The following is a 13,806-nucleotide window of genomic DNA, read 5'->3' on the forward strand; positions in this document are numbered from 1 at the left end:
GGGAGAGGAACTTCCTTAACCCTTTCACTCTCATATTCCTTTCACACATTCCCTAAACCATGCAAAGAATACACATCACCTGTACACTTTTTTTGGCAGTCAGTTAATCCAATGCTCTGGTTTTCTCTTGTAGAACTAGGGTCCCCAGGGAAAAGGCCAGTGTGTCATATAGTGAAGAGATTTTATGGAGCTTTCTGGAGTGAGTTTATGAATAGCATAATGTCCTCTGTATCTTTAGTGTAGTGCTAGCATCCTGGGCATAGTGTGTCCATTGCTAGGCCAGTTCTGTGTTCCTTTTTCATTGTGAGGTGTGCCATTGCAATTTTTGCTAATGTTTGCATTGCAATTTGTGTGTGTGTGTGTGTGTGTGTGTGTATGGAAATGTTTTGTGATACTGGGGGTAGGTTGTAGATGTTTGAGTAGAATGCTGGAATTATTTTCATGTGATGTGTAGGTGGATTTAACCCCTTCGATACGATGACGCCTACGTAGGTGTCATGAGGAGCAAGTGGGTACGCGAGGATGCCGATGTCGGCGTCTTGATTATATATATTGTAGTTGTACCTGCGTGACCCCCATTCTCTGTAAACTGGCTTGATCATATTTTCTATGGTTATCAAAATTCACAGGTGAAAGAGAACGAGCAATACAGCGGTAACTTTATTTTTTATAATGTGAGTATTATGACGCAACATCGCACATCTGGCAGCTAATGCTGCCCGCGAGATTTTGGCCTGGAGTGAAGGGGTTAAGGGCTCTTGCAAGATACTCTATGGGGAAAATTTTTGGTTTCTTAGTTTCGATGTTATATTGGTGTTTCCAATCAAGTAATCTGTTGCCCCTGGTCTCAGCTGCGAAAGATTTGTATGTTGTTATCTTTGGTATTCTTTATTACAGCCAGGTATTCTCTTATGTTTTTTTTCATTCAGATGTAGGTGGTCTTTTTAAGTGTGATTCTTTTTAGAGTGTCTGCATTCTAAGCCTCTTCTGCATAAGTTCATTTCCTTATTTGCCTTCACTATAAGTTTTTTTGTGAGATGTATGAAGATTATGCGAGACCAAGCATTGTAGAGATTTTGTCCAGTAGGAGTGGTCCTCCATTTAATTTGACCACTTGGGACTAAACGCATTTTGTTATATCAAATATTTCAGGGAAGAGAATGTACAATCATGGTTATTTATAAGATGTAGAACAGTGGTCAGAAGTGTAATTCACATAGAGTAATACAGGATATTAATACCAATGAAACCATTAACATGAAATTTATCTAACAATCCAAGTCATATGGCCACTGTGAATATTTTCTTTCTGGGCCTTCAAATCGTAGGTCGTTGTAGTTCCTATACCATATTCATGCACAATCTTGCAGCCTCCCCTGCTTCTAAATGACCAGTGCAGTATTTCCACTTTCTTGTTAATGGGTAAAATAGCTTTATTTTATGTATATATATATATTTTTATTATTATTACTTTTATTTAAAAAATTGTAGTGGAGAGTTGATGGTGGTGATGTGTCTAGAGAGTTGATGATAGCAAATATAACATTTAGGAAGAAAATAAAGCATTACACATGGGAGAGGGTGGTGGATGGGTGGTAGATAGAGCATTACCGTATTTTCTGGCTTAAAATACGCATCGGGTTATAATGCGCACCCATGCACTTCGTTATCTCAGTACACAGATAGCGCGCACCGACGTATAACGCGCATGCCCGATTGCATTTGTCTATAACGCAGTTTTACCTCGGTATTTATATCATGTGAACGAGGTTACATGGAGAAGTATTTTTCATTGGCTAGAGCCACCGCTGGGAAATCTGTTGATTTGTCACTAAATTAAGTGTCAGTTTAGGGATCAATCAGGACACAACTAAGAAAAAGTCGGAACTACATGTACCGGTATATGACTCATGTTGTGCGTTGGTCCCTTATTACTTTGTAGCTTAAATATTTTGTAGGAAATATGATATAAAAAAAGTTTATTGAAAGTAAAACATACAGAAAAATTTCGGGATTTTTACAGAAAATTTTCATTTTATATCTTGAGGAAATAATTCGTCTTTACCATTTTTTATTTAATACTGAAACTACAGACTGTTTTGTTTTAGCTTTGAACCTGCAATGACAGTGGTGAAATAGGACAGTCTCTCATCGAGGTGACATTTAGTTAATATACCTCCTGAAAGAGGGTGTTGTAGTCAGGTGTTTGACACGAGTTTATGAACGGCCGCAACGGAATTTGTACCATACCTAAAGTGAAGCAACAAAGCCAACATAATTCAAACTAAGATGCTGTGAACATGGGCAAATATCATGAATATTGATCATGTTTCGTGGTGTTTAGGCCTATCTAAACATGAAAAATAAGATTCGATAGATACCTACCTATACCAAATATTTATATACGGTAGCCCATGCTGGCGTATTCTTTCATGTCACCATGGCTGTTCTTCTTGTTCTCACGGAACGTCACGGAGAAGTGTGCCTCCCGACTTTGTGACGGCCAACATCGTCACGTTGTTGTGAAAAAAATTATACACAGCCGCAGAATTTTTATCGTAGGCCGTAGATAATGCGCACCACCGGATAACGCGCACCCCCCCATTTTTAGGCCCTTCCAACGGAAAAAAGTCGCGCACTATACGCCGGAAAATACGGTAATGGACTATATAGTGGTAACTATATATGACAGAAAATTTTGAAAGTAATAAAAAAGTGTTTTGGAAAGAAATTAAGGGAGGAAGAGGAGGCGAATCAAGTAGAGAAGAAAAGGTAAAAGGTACAGATGGAGAGATGATAATGGAAGAGAAGACAGTAAGAGGAAGATGGGCAGAGTATTTTAGGGAGTTGTGAAATGTGAAGTTTATTGTACATGATCTTCCTTGTCTGAATCCAAATTGATTTGGATTCAGTATAGTTTTTTCCTCCAAATGTTTAATCCATCTATTTTTGATGACCTTTTTGCAAATTTTTGCTACTGTGCTTGTCAGGAAGACCGGTCTGTAATTTGATGGGTCTTCCTTGTTTTCTCCCTTATAAATCAGTACAATGTTTGCATTCTTCCAGTCCTGTGTCACTTTTCCTTCTTTAAGTGAGAATTTAATTATATTGTATATTTTATCTGTTAATTCTTCCATACATTCTTTCAGTATCCAATTTGCAATTCTGTCCAGACCATGTGATTTTCTGACGTCAAGGGTTTTGATTTGGTCGCCGATTTCCTTCTGTGTTACAATTATTTCTTTCATTGAGGGGGATCTCTCTCTATTTCCTCACAGTTAGGTGAGTTTTCTATTGTAAATACTGATTTGAAGTGGTTCATAATTTCAGCCATTTTCAGTTCTTCTGTATATTCATATTTACCTTGGCGCAGCTTTTCTATTTCTTGTTTGTTCTTCAGTTTGCCATTTGCATACCTGTAAAACAGTTTGGGTTCTTCCTTGCATTTTTCTATTTTTTTTTTTATATTTTCTCTTTTCATCTCTGCATATTATTAAATAATCATTTCTTAGTTTGATGTACATTAGCCATTTGCTTGTTTTCTTGTCTCTTTTCCGTCTCTTCCAAGCTTTGTCTCTTTTATCCTTAGCCTCACTACACCTTTTGTTGTACCAGCTTTTTATGTACTTTCCATTTTTTGTTGTGGTATATATTTATTCACTCCCTCATTATAAATTTCTTTTAGTATATTCCATTTCTCTTCCATCCCTGTTTCTTCATTTAGGAATTTTTCCCAGTTCGCGTTGCGAAAGAATTTTTTGAGTTTCTCAAAATTTGTTTTGTTGTACATTGGTCTTCCTATTCTATGTTTATCATTTCTGCTTTGATTCATTTGTTCTTTCAACTCAAATTCTATTAGTACATGGTCACTCTTTCCTCTCGGAGTTTTGTAATGAATTTTATTGACAATTTCAGGCTCTGTCGTAAGTATTAAATCCAGCCTTGATGGTTCTTCACTATCTCAGTATCTGGTATTTTCCATTATCCACTGAGTCATTGTGTATTCAATGGTCATGTTGAGCAGGATGTTGCCCCAGAGTTCCTCTCTGCCCTTCACTGTCATAATTACTGTATTTCCTCTGTCCTTCAGTATATTAGTTAATTCATATTTTGAATCTTCTAATATTTTGGAATGATCACTTTCTGTCCAGGACTGTGTTTTAAGGGACACACACACCACTATAAATTGTCTACTCTTCATATGTTTGCTTTCAATTTGTATAGTAATTGATTCTACATTATTTTTTCCTTCAGCTATTTTTGTTACATTTAAGTCTTTATTAGTCAAAATTAATACTCCGCCACCCTGTTTATTCTATCTATTTTTTGTCCAGCAGTTGTATAAACCTTGTCCCACAGTGTTGGGTGGTGGAGTACACAGTGTTGGGTGGTAGTGGCAACTACTCCCTGCTTTCTGCTCCTACAAGCTGGTGACAGGTATCATAAACAGCAGTCTAAAGTCTCCTCCCAGGGGGATAAATATAAGGTCCTGAAGACCATTGCAGGCTACTGTGGGTTTCATCATTGAAACTTAAGGCAACAATTATTAGTATAATTATTTTTATACTTTTTATTAGCCTTGGTTCCCATGCATGTTGTAAAAAGTGACTAAATGTGGCAAAATGAGGAGACTGGGGATTCCCCTTTTTATATTTTCTTCCATGATTGGTGGTCCTGCATGATGGATGTCAGAAAGAATAATATCGCTTCAGACCATCTACAAAATTCAGCACCCTCACCTCTGTCTTGAAGGTGCCCACTCTTAGTTGATGAATGAGGCACAAGATCACTGTCCGTTTCAACTGTATTTCTTTCACCTTTTCTCATTAAGAGAGCTAACACCCAGTGACTACTTCCCACCTTCTCCTACTACCACTACTCAACTGGTGACAGAAATTCTCCCACACCAATACAACCCAGACAACAGTCCATAATTTATTCCCATAGAGATCCACGGAAGGGCCCAAGGACTGTAGACAGTCACTGTGAATCTATGGGTTTCCAGTCATTGAAACTTGTAGCAATTATTATTACCGAGGTGGAGAGAAGGGATGAAAAGAGAGTTGGCAGGTAGTGTTTATCAAAGACTACTGGGATCATTTGGACATAGGGAAAGTATGAAGATTAGCAAAAAGAGTGTGGAAGGCTGATGTGGATGAAGTAAACTGGAGGGGAAGATTGAGAACGGGATGGATGGATGGATGAGGAGAAGGGGTCTTGGGTACAAGGGGAATGTCTGTAGAGCAGGGAAAGGAGAGTGATAGGTGTCAGTGGAGAGTGGTTGTGAATGGATAATTAATTTGACATGGCCTGAAGGGATTTCTTCTTGTTTGCTATGTGTCTTTGGGTGGATGAGTGAGGAGGGTTGCCATGTAATGAAGCAGTGGGGGTAAATCAGTTTCAGCTGTCAGCACCTGCTTTGGAGGTGCTGTGCCTTGTTGCATTGCATCTGACCTGAGCAGTGGGTGGGAGATCGGGACGATCCTTCATTCACAAGGAGCTAAGATAAAAAGGACAACAAATGTATGTTGGATGGTTGTGGGGTAGGTGAAGGGGGGGTGCATGCCATGGTTGGCTGTCTCCCTTATAAGGGGGGACAGTGTCATTTGGTATATGTTTGTATTTGTTGCTATTATTATCATTGTTATTATTTCTGTTATTATCATCTCAAAAAGAGTCAAATTATGTTTTGACTTATCTATTAGGAAAAGGTGATTGCTATATACATAAATATTTGCATGTATGATTTTCACAGCCCCTCCCAACTTTTTTTTTTATTCATTTAGGAATTCAGAGAAACCCGATTATCAAACGAAACCAGATGTGTCATACACTGGGGACACAATGTCCATCAGTAGCTCAAGCAGGTATGAAGTTATGGGAAAACTACTGAGGTGCATGTAGCATGGCTTTTGTAGTGATTGTAGTGCTTTGTGTATTTCATTATAGTCCAAGGTAGAAGTTAACCCAATTTTTCACAATTTTAGGTAGTTTTTCTTAATTTGTTTGTATTAAATTCTCTGCTTCAAAAAATCCTTTGTAAGAAAGCACCATCCAGGTTACCCATGAAAGAGTTCAGGATGTGAAATCATATTTTATATATGTATATATAGATGTAGATGATTTTTTTTATTTATTTATTTATTTATTTATTTATTTATTTGTCTTTTTTTTAAATGAAGCATGTATTTACCTAATTATAGTATGCGGGGAAGGAGCAGTGCTCTTTGGGTTCCATCTATTCTCCAATTGTAATGGATAGTCTGTTCATACAAAGTCTAGTGGAAAAACCCAATCGAGTTTCATATTTCATATTATTCATATTATTATCACCTTTTCTATGGTTATTTACTGTATTAATCATTGTTGAAGAGGAACTCTCTTATTATTCTAAAACTCAGGTTATATCCCTAGTGGAGATCCTTATCAACTACCATTAAATGATTTTAATTTTTATCTTATTTTGCAACATGTGTTATCCTGTTATGTCTGGAGAATCAGATGGAATAAGATGGAGTAGGGTGTGATAATAATTTATAACGCACATCTAACATAATTGGCTGTTTAGATGATTTTGCTAAAAGGTTGGCAGACCATGTATTTCTTTCTATCACCTCCAGTGTGCCTTTATTGGTTCATATTCTCATCTGTTGAACTATATTTTTTTAGTTCTAAAGTCATGAAGAAAATTTGAATCTGCACGTTCATGTGGATTAAGACAGATTGATGCATATATGTACAGGAATACCCCACTCTACGACTGAGTGCTATAAAGTAGGTAAAACAAATGTTGGGTGTATGTGAAAGCCCCAGGCAAAAATTGAGGAAGGGGTTGACAGGGTCTATGAACACAACGCCCATGTTTACATGTAAAACCTACCTCAATATGCAAATTTTCGCATTGCGGCCAGTCAGCTGGGAACACAACTCAGTTGTATAGTGAGGTATTCCTGTGCACCCCTCTAACATCGATCTATTCATTGCCCTCTCCCCGTCAAGTAATCATCGACTCCCACCAGACCACTGATAGCGCCCCCCCCTCCTCCAAGAAAATGCAACAAACTATTAAAAGAGGTGTTCGCACAAACAAAACATAGGTTTCACTTGACACTAAAGACAATATTGAAGTGTAAACCAGGTGGGTACAAGTTATTTCATCCAGCCATTCCAGTAATACACGCGCACACACTAGACATAGTATACATATACTCTCGTGGGCGTGGAGTTGGGGGTGTGTGTGCGTGTAAGGTCATAACATTGCCCATAGATCGGACATATGAGCTCTGAGCTCTCCTCCGGGAGGGAAATAGCTGTCGATCACAAGTCCAACATGTGATCCAAAGACCAAGGTGAATCACATGACCCGATTAGAGATGGGAGGGATTTAAGAGGTCAAGGGAGTAAATTAAGAAAGACCATATGTCTGAAGGATGTGAAGAAATACAGTTTTCCATATGGATGCATAAATATGTAGGTTAGCCTAGAAGGTGATATAGCCCAACCTCAAACAATACATGAGTTCAAATCTAATTATAATTGGAAATCAAGGATATAGAATAAGTTAGAATTGTATATGAATTTGAGTCTAGGTATGTTAGCGAATTAGAGAATAGGAGACGAAACCTAACAAGTGTTGTTCCTTTCCTGTATACTACAATTAAATAAATACATGATAAAAGTGCACAATTATGAAAATAGAGATGAAATACATGTGATACAGGTTGCTTGTACCAAGGTAGCTCGTAAGAAAACACTGTTATTAATTTCAGAAGTAGTAGCTCTGTAATTGCTCTTAATTCTTTGTGCATTGGTAAGTTAATAGATGTAGTTTACTTCTTTCCAAGTTAGCTTATTCAGCAGGTGTACAGTAGAGCCTTGGTTCATGACCACAGACCATGCTAGAAAACTCTTCCAGAACCAATTTGGTCAAGGACCGAGACAAGTTTACTAATCTGCCTCATGGAGCTTTGTCAGAGTGATATTTTTCCACAAAACTTGGAATTTTTCCCCATTTTCCATTTTTTTCTGATTGGGTTAGTCAAGAACCGATGTTTTGTTTGACTACTGAAGCAAAAACTTTTCAATTTGATTTTTGGTCAAGAACTGATTAGTTCAACTTGAGGCATTTGAGAACCAAGATTTGACTGTACCATATTTTATTTTTATTTATTTATTATTGACATTATTATTATTTTTTTTTAAGGTATGAAAGGGAGGCCAGAAGTTTATACATAATTAGTAGAGCTTGGACCCATGAATAGAATGAGTGAAGAAAGATTAGTAAAAGGAGTGTGGAAGGCAGAGATGGACAGAGGGAACATAAGGGGGTGACCAAGGATGAGATGGATGGATGGGGGTAAAAATGATGTTTGGAAAGGGGATGTCTGTTGAGGAAGGAAAGGAGAAGACAGAGGATTGGGGTGAGTGGGGAATGGTTGTGTATGGATGATGTTGTGATGCATGGAAGGGAGTGGGTAGGGGATTGGGAAGTTAGGGAATATATGTGAATAATATTCTGATGCAGCCCAAAGGGATTTCTCCCCTTCTCTTTTTCTGCATGAGGGGATGGAGAGGGGGGATTGCCAATTAAATGAAGTGGCCTTGCTGTGGATGTGCTGTGTCTTGCTGCATTGCCTCTGACCTGGGGCAGTGGGAGAAATGCAGGGATGACCCGTCATCTAGGAGGAGCCAAGAAAAGAGGGAGGGAGGGGTGGTGAATGGGAGTGGAGTATGTGGGGATGAAATGGGTTGGAGTGGATTTATGCCTTTGACTTTGGCTACTTATTTTGTAAAGGGGAAAAAAGCCCATAGTATAAATAAGTAGAGCTTGTATGAAGGTAGAAAATGGAAAAAAGTGTCAATTTTAAGGTGGAGGTAGGGCTCTGCCAGGGTTGTGTAATGTCATTATGGTTGTTCAACATGTATATAGATGGGGTAGTGATGGAGGTAAACATGAGGGTGCTTGGCATAGGGCTAGAGTTAAAGAGTGAGTAGATGGAAGTGGGAGGTGAACCAGTTATTGTTTGTAGATAACACTGGGTTTATGGCTGAGTTGGAGGATAGACAAAAGCAATTGGTGGTGGGGTTTGGGAGTGTGTGTTAGAGGTGAAAACTGGAAATGAATGCAAGCCAAAGTGAGGTGATGAGATGTTCAAGGAGCGCTGAAAATGATTGGCTGGGGATGAGCTTAAAGGTTGAGAGGCTGGAAGTTGAGAGCTTTATTTTGGGTCAGGTGTTGCTATGAATGGAAGGATAGGGATGAATTATAGCAAAGGAAGCAAGAAAATATCAAGGGCAATGAAAAGTGTTCTGAGAAATAGGTATCTGGGGATGAACCCAATGAGTTGTCCATGGCACTATATGAAATGGAGACTTGGTATTTGAAGGAGGCAGAAAAGGAGAGTTTTGAGATGAAGTGTTAAAGAATATTAAGATGGATAGAATGAGAATGAGTGCTGAGGTGGTTTGGGCATATGGAAAGAATGATTGAGAAAGGATTAACAAAAAGAATGTAGAAAGCAGAAATAGGTGAAGCAAGTTTCAGGGGAAGACCAAGAAGGAGATGGATGGACATCATGAAAGGGGCAAAAGATAGGAGTGATTGGAGAGTGGTTGTTAATGAATAAAGAAATGATGTAGCCTGAAGGGATGTTATTGTCTCTTCTGTAAATTTCTTGAGTGAATGAGTGGAGAGGTCACCCAATAATGAAACAGTATGGGGTAAACTAGCGCCAGATGTGGAAGTGCTGTGTCTTACGTATGACATTCATGAAGTGGTAAGATGGGAGAGATAGTGAAAAGGTTTTGAATATGTGTAGCTTTTATCTCGCCACCCTCATAAGGGAAAACACCCTTTTGTATAGTAAATATGCACTTAATTTTACCTGCACTAAAGCATGCAATACTTACCAATATTTTTTACATCAAGTAATGTAGATTCAGTAGCCTGTAGATAATTATGCAGTAATGATTGCATATTCAGCCATGATAATACACCTATGAGTATATAAAATGGAAGTCTGAATTTTGAAGAAATTTAGTTTTTTTATAAAAAAACAAAAAACAAAAAAATAATTGTCTATATTTGTAGGGTAAGTTATGTCAGAACATGTATTTCCCCAACATAAAAAATTAACTATATTTTTATTCTTTCTTTCTTTTCAGTACCGTAGCATATGACACAAATCCCTACCGAAGGGATTCTGGCTTGAGTGATCTCTATGTTTGTCATGATAAAGAGTGTAAAATGTACATTGCAAAGCCATATGCTCATCCAGATTATGCAAAAGAGAAGAAGCTGTTCACCTCGTCATGGGTAGCAGATAATCACCCAGATGGGTGTTATGATCCTGTAATACTAGATTGGGAATGGAGCATGTTTTGGAAGACTCGCATGAAAGAACTCTTTGATGAAAGTTGGGCGATGAAAAAGGGTATATATCGGGCTCAGAAGGATAAGGGTCTTGCAAAGAGAAGGAAAATCCAAGGCAAAAATGATGTTGACTTTGAACAATATTTAAATAGTGTTCAAGAGTATAGTATGGAGGAGAAAGTACAGAAGTGGGAGAACAGCAAAAAGAAAGAAGATTTAGGTTTAGCACGCAGGAGCTGTGTTTTAGTACCTGATGAAGCGAGTCAAGAACAAAGAACAAAATCACATGATCATAATGTAAGTAAAGGTCAAGAGAAAGAATTGGAAAGCTGTAGTTCAAAACACAAACCTGAAGAAAATACTCCTGAAACTGACAGTCAGCAGATAGATATAGAAATAATGAAAAAAGTTATCGGACCTGTAGTTTTTCCTGAAACACACAGAGACCCAATCATCAATAAACTTTTAATAGTGCTTAAAGTTCACCCTCAACTTGCTCTGCTGACTACATCTTTGAAATATATGCTAGATTTTGCTCTAAAGGCTTGTACCAAGATGGAAGACACAGTTACTCTTTTAGAAGATGAGGATAATGTGATTGTTCTAGAAATGGTACGGGAGAAAGTTAAGTCACTATTAAAAGACAAGGGTAAAAGTGACATAATTGAAGACTTGAAAAAGGCTTTGAAAGCAACTGAAGATCTTATTGCCATGAGTAAAAGTATAAAGAAACCTCACTTTGGACTTAACTTGTACAGGTTGGCTGTAGCGACTCGAGGGATAAAGGAGGATGTGATTATGTGTCTTGTGGAGAGCTTAGCTCTCAGCTCGGGTAGAGGAGAAGTTAATCCAGAAAATGTGCAAAAAACTTGTAAAGTTGTGCAGTCTTTATTGAAATGAGATTTTAGGTATGGAAGAATTTTGTCAGTACAATTATAACTTCATAAAAATATTAAGATATGAAGTCTCCATTTTTTATTTATTTTTTTTTTTATTTATTGAAATGTGGTATGAATTACTTTTGTAACTGTGATTCACTCTTTTGTAAAAATATTGTACAACCACCCATAGGATTATAAAATTATAATAAGCATTTGGTACATGACCAAGGTGACAATATGGTTGAACATATACTTTTTATACCTCATTTTCTCCTCTTTTTATGTATTTTCTGGAGGAAATAGCATTGTTAATGTATGCATGGATTGTTTGGAAATATTTTTCTATATTTGATAATGAAGGAGTAGGATTTATTTGGAACAAATTAGTTATACAGTGAGACCTCTCATTGGTGCTGTTCTTTAGTGTGTGCAATCACTATGCCACCCAAAACCGCTCCAAAACACCGAAAACACAGCGAAAACACAGCAAACGCAGCTAATTAACGTCCGTTAATGAGAGGTCTCACTGTACTCTAATTTGTTCCAAATATATAATTGTACATTGTGTCAATAATATAGTGAACAGGTCCTCTGGGAAATATATTGAATGAACTCAAATTTATTTTATATCCATCCTTAACAAACTTGTTGTGTATCGTGGATTAATGGAAGTTTGATGGAAACTGTTGACTAATTGAAGACTACCAGCTCCAGCAAAAGAAAAATCATAAAATATATTTTGTGTATTGATCAGGAGTGATGAACTGTAAAAGTACAAGAATTATATTTCTTTAATTGTTATCTACTTATCTATATACTTTATTATTATCATTATTATCAGAAGCAATGCAGCAAGATGCAGCACATCCACAGCAAGGCTGCTTCATTTAATTGACCTCCCCCTCTTTGCAGAATGAGAGAAGACTGCAAGAAATCCCTTTGGGCAGTGTCAAAATATCATTCATGCATACTCACTAACCCCCCCGTTCCCCCCAACTCCTTTCCATGCATCACAGCATCATCCATACACAACCATTCGCCACTCACCCTTATCTTCTGTCTACTCCCTCAGCAGGCATTCCCCTCTTTTCCAGTGTCCATTTTACCCCATCCATCCATCTCATCCTTGGTCATCCCCTTATGTTCTCTCCCTCCATCTCTGCCTTCCACACTTCTTTTACTAATTTTTCTTCACTCATTCTTTTCATGTGTCCAAACCATCCCAATACTCTTTCATCAACCCTATCTTCCAACTCCCTTTCCACCCCTGTTCTCCTCCTCACCTCATTTCTCACTCTAGCCTAGTAACCCCTATCATACTTCTCAGGCATTTCATCACACTACGAGAAGATAGATATCAAGCATACAACATTGCGTATGTTACAGCAGCAACACCAAGTGGCCATTGAGTGTCAGGTCTAATCAGAACCCAACTAGAGGCAACTTAACTGTAATTAGGCTGACCTGACCTTGGCCCTTAGGACACCTGGTCCACATGACTATATGACAGTTAAGAAACGTACATCCACAGAAGGAATTATCTTTATATTTTATTTTTCACCATCTATGATTAAAATATGCCATGACCTTTCTATGTATCATAATTGTAAGTATTTTTATTTAATATTGAGTATTTTATTTAACCATGTAAGTACCTACTTCAGTCACATTGTAAATATTACTGTGTGACTAAAAATTGATGTTGTGGCAACCATCATAAGAACATAAGAACATAAGAATGAAGGAGACTGCAAGAGACCATAAGGCCTACACTAGGCAGCTCTGTATCCATGTCATCCTGTCATGACCTGTCATCCCCATTCATGAAGTTGTCTAATCATTTCTTAAAACAACTGATAGTTTCAGTGCTTGCTACGTGGTTACTAAGTCTATTTCATTTGTCAACCACCCAATTAGTAAACCAATTCTTGCCTATTTCCTTCTTAAATATAAATTTGTCCGGTATCCATTACCGTGAGTCCTACCCTGTTATTTTAATATGATGACCTTGTTTGCTTCACCCTTGTTAAAGTCTGATCCATTTGAACACCTCTATTAGATCACCCTGGACTCTGCGTCTTTCCAGAGAGTGTAAGTTAAGGTGTCCAAGCCTCTCTTCGTAAGGCAAATTTCTGAGTCCATGTATCATTTTGGTCATTCTTCTCTGTACTGATTCTAGTGAATTGATGTCCATTCTGTAGGACGGAGACCAAAACTGTACTGCATAGTCAAGGATGGGTTTAATTATATCTAGAGTTTGATAATTACCTCTGCACTTCTATTCATTACCATCCTAGCAATGAAACCTAATGCTCTGTTAGCTTTATTCCTGGCGCTAATGCACTGTTTCCTGGTTTTAAGGTCCAGACTCACTAGAACTCCCAAGACTTGCACTCCGTTTTCTCTAAAAGCGTGTTATCTAAGCTATATCTATTTTCGGGGTTGTGTAGCCCTACGTTTAACATGCTACACTAAGAGATATTGAAGTTCATTTGCCACTTCACCAACCATGTGAACAATTTGTTAAGATCATCCTGCAGAATCTCTGCATCA

The 13,806-nt window shown here is 37.7% G+C and overlaps 1 protein-coding gene across 7 annotated transcripts in view; it reads left to right on the forward strand.

The window, feature by feature from the left end:
* Positions 1 to 11,884, forward strand: part of LOC143024954 (uncharacterized) — a 28,643-nt gene extending 16,759 nt beyond the window's left edge. For 4 of the 7 annotated variants that reach the window (XM_076184480.1, XM_076184476.1, XM_076184479.1 and 1 more), the window contains exons 4-6: positions 134 to 199; positions 5,787 to 5,867; positions 10,165 to 11,884. In XM_076184480.1, the coding sequence (XP_076040595.1) occupies positions 134 to 199; positions 5,787 to 5,867; positions 10,165 to 11,272 (1,255 nt within the window). In that variant the 3' untranslated portion in view covers positions 11,273 to 11,884. The remainder of the gene's footprint in view (positions 1 to 133; positions 200 to 5,786; positions 5,868 to 10,164) is intronic. The other 3 variants (XM_076184482.1, XM_076184481.1, XM_076184483.1) reach the window with 3 other exon arrangements.
* The last annotated feature ends 1,922 nt before the right edge of the window (positions 11,885 to 13,806 follow it).

This window comes from Oratosquilla oratoria, chromosome 4, assembly GCF_046742065.1.
Source record: "Oratosquilla oratoria isolate Oo_2021 chromosome 4, ASM4674206v1, whole genome shotgun sequence".
Taxonomy (NCBI): Eukaryota; Metazoa; Arthropoda; class Malacostraca; order Stomatopoda; family Squillidae; genus Oratosquilla; species Oratosquilla oratoria.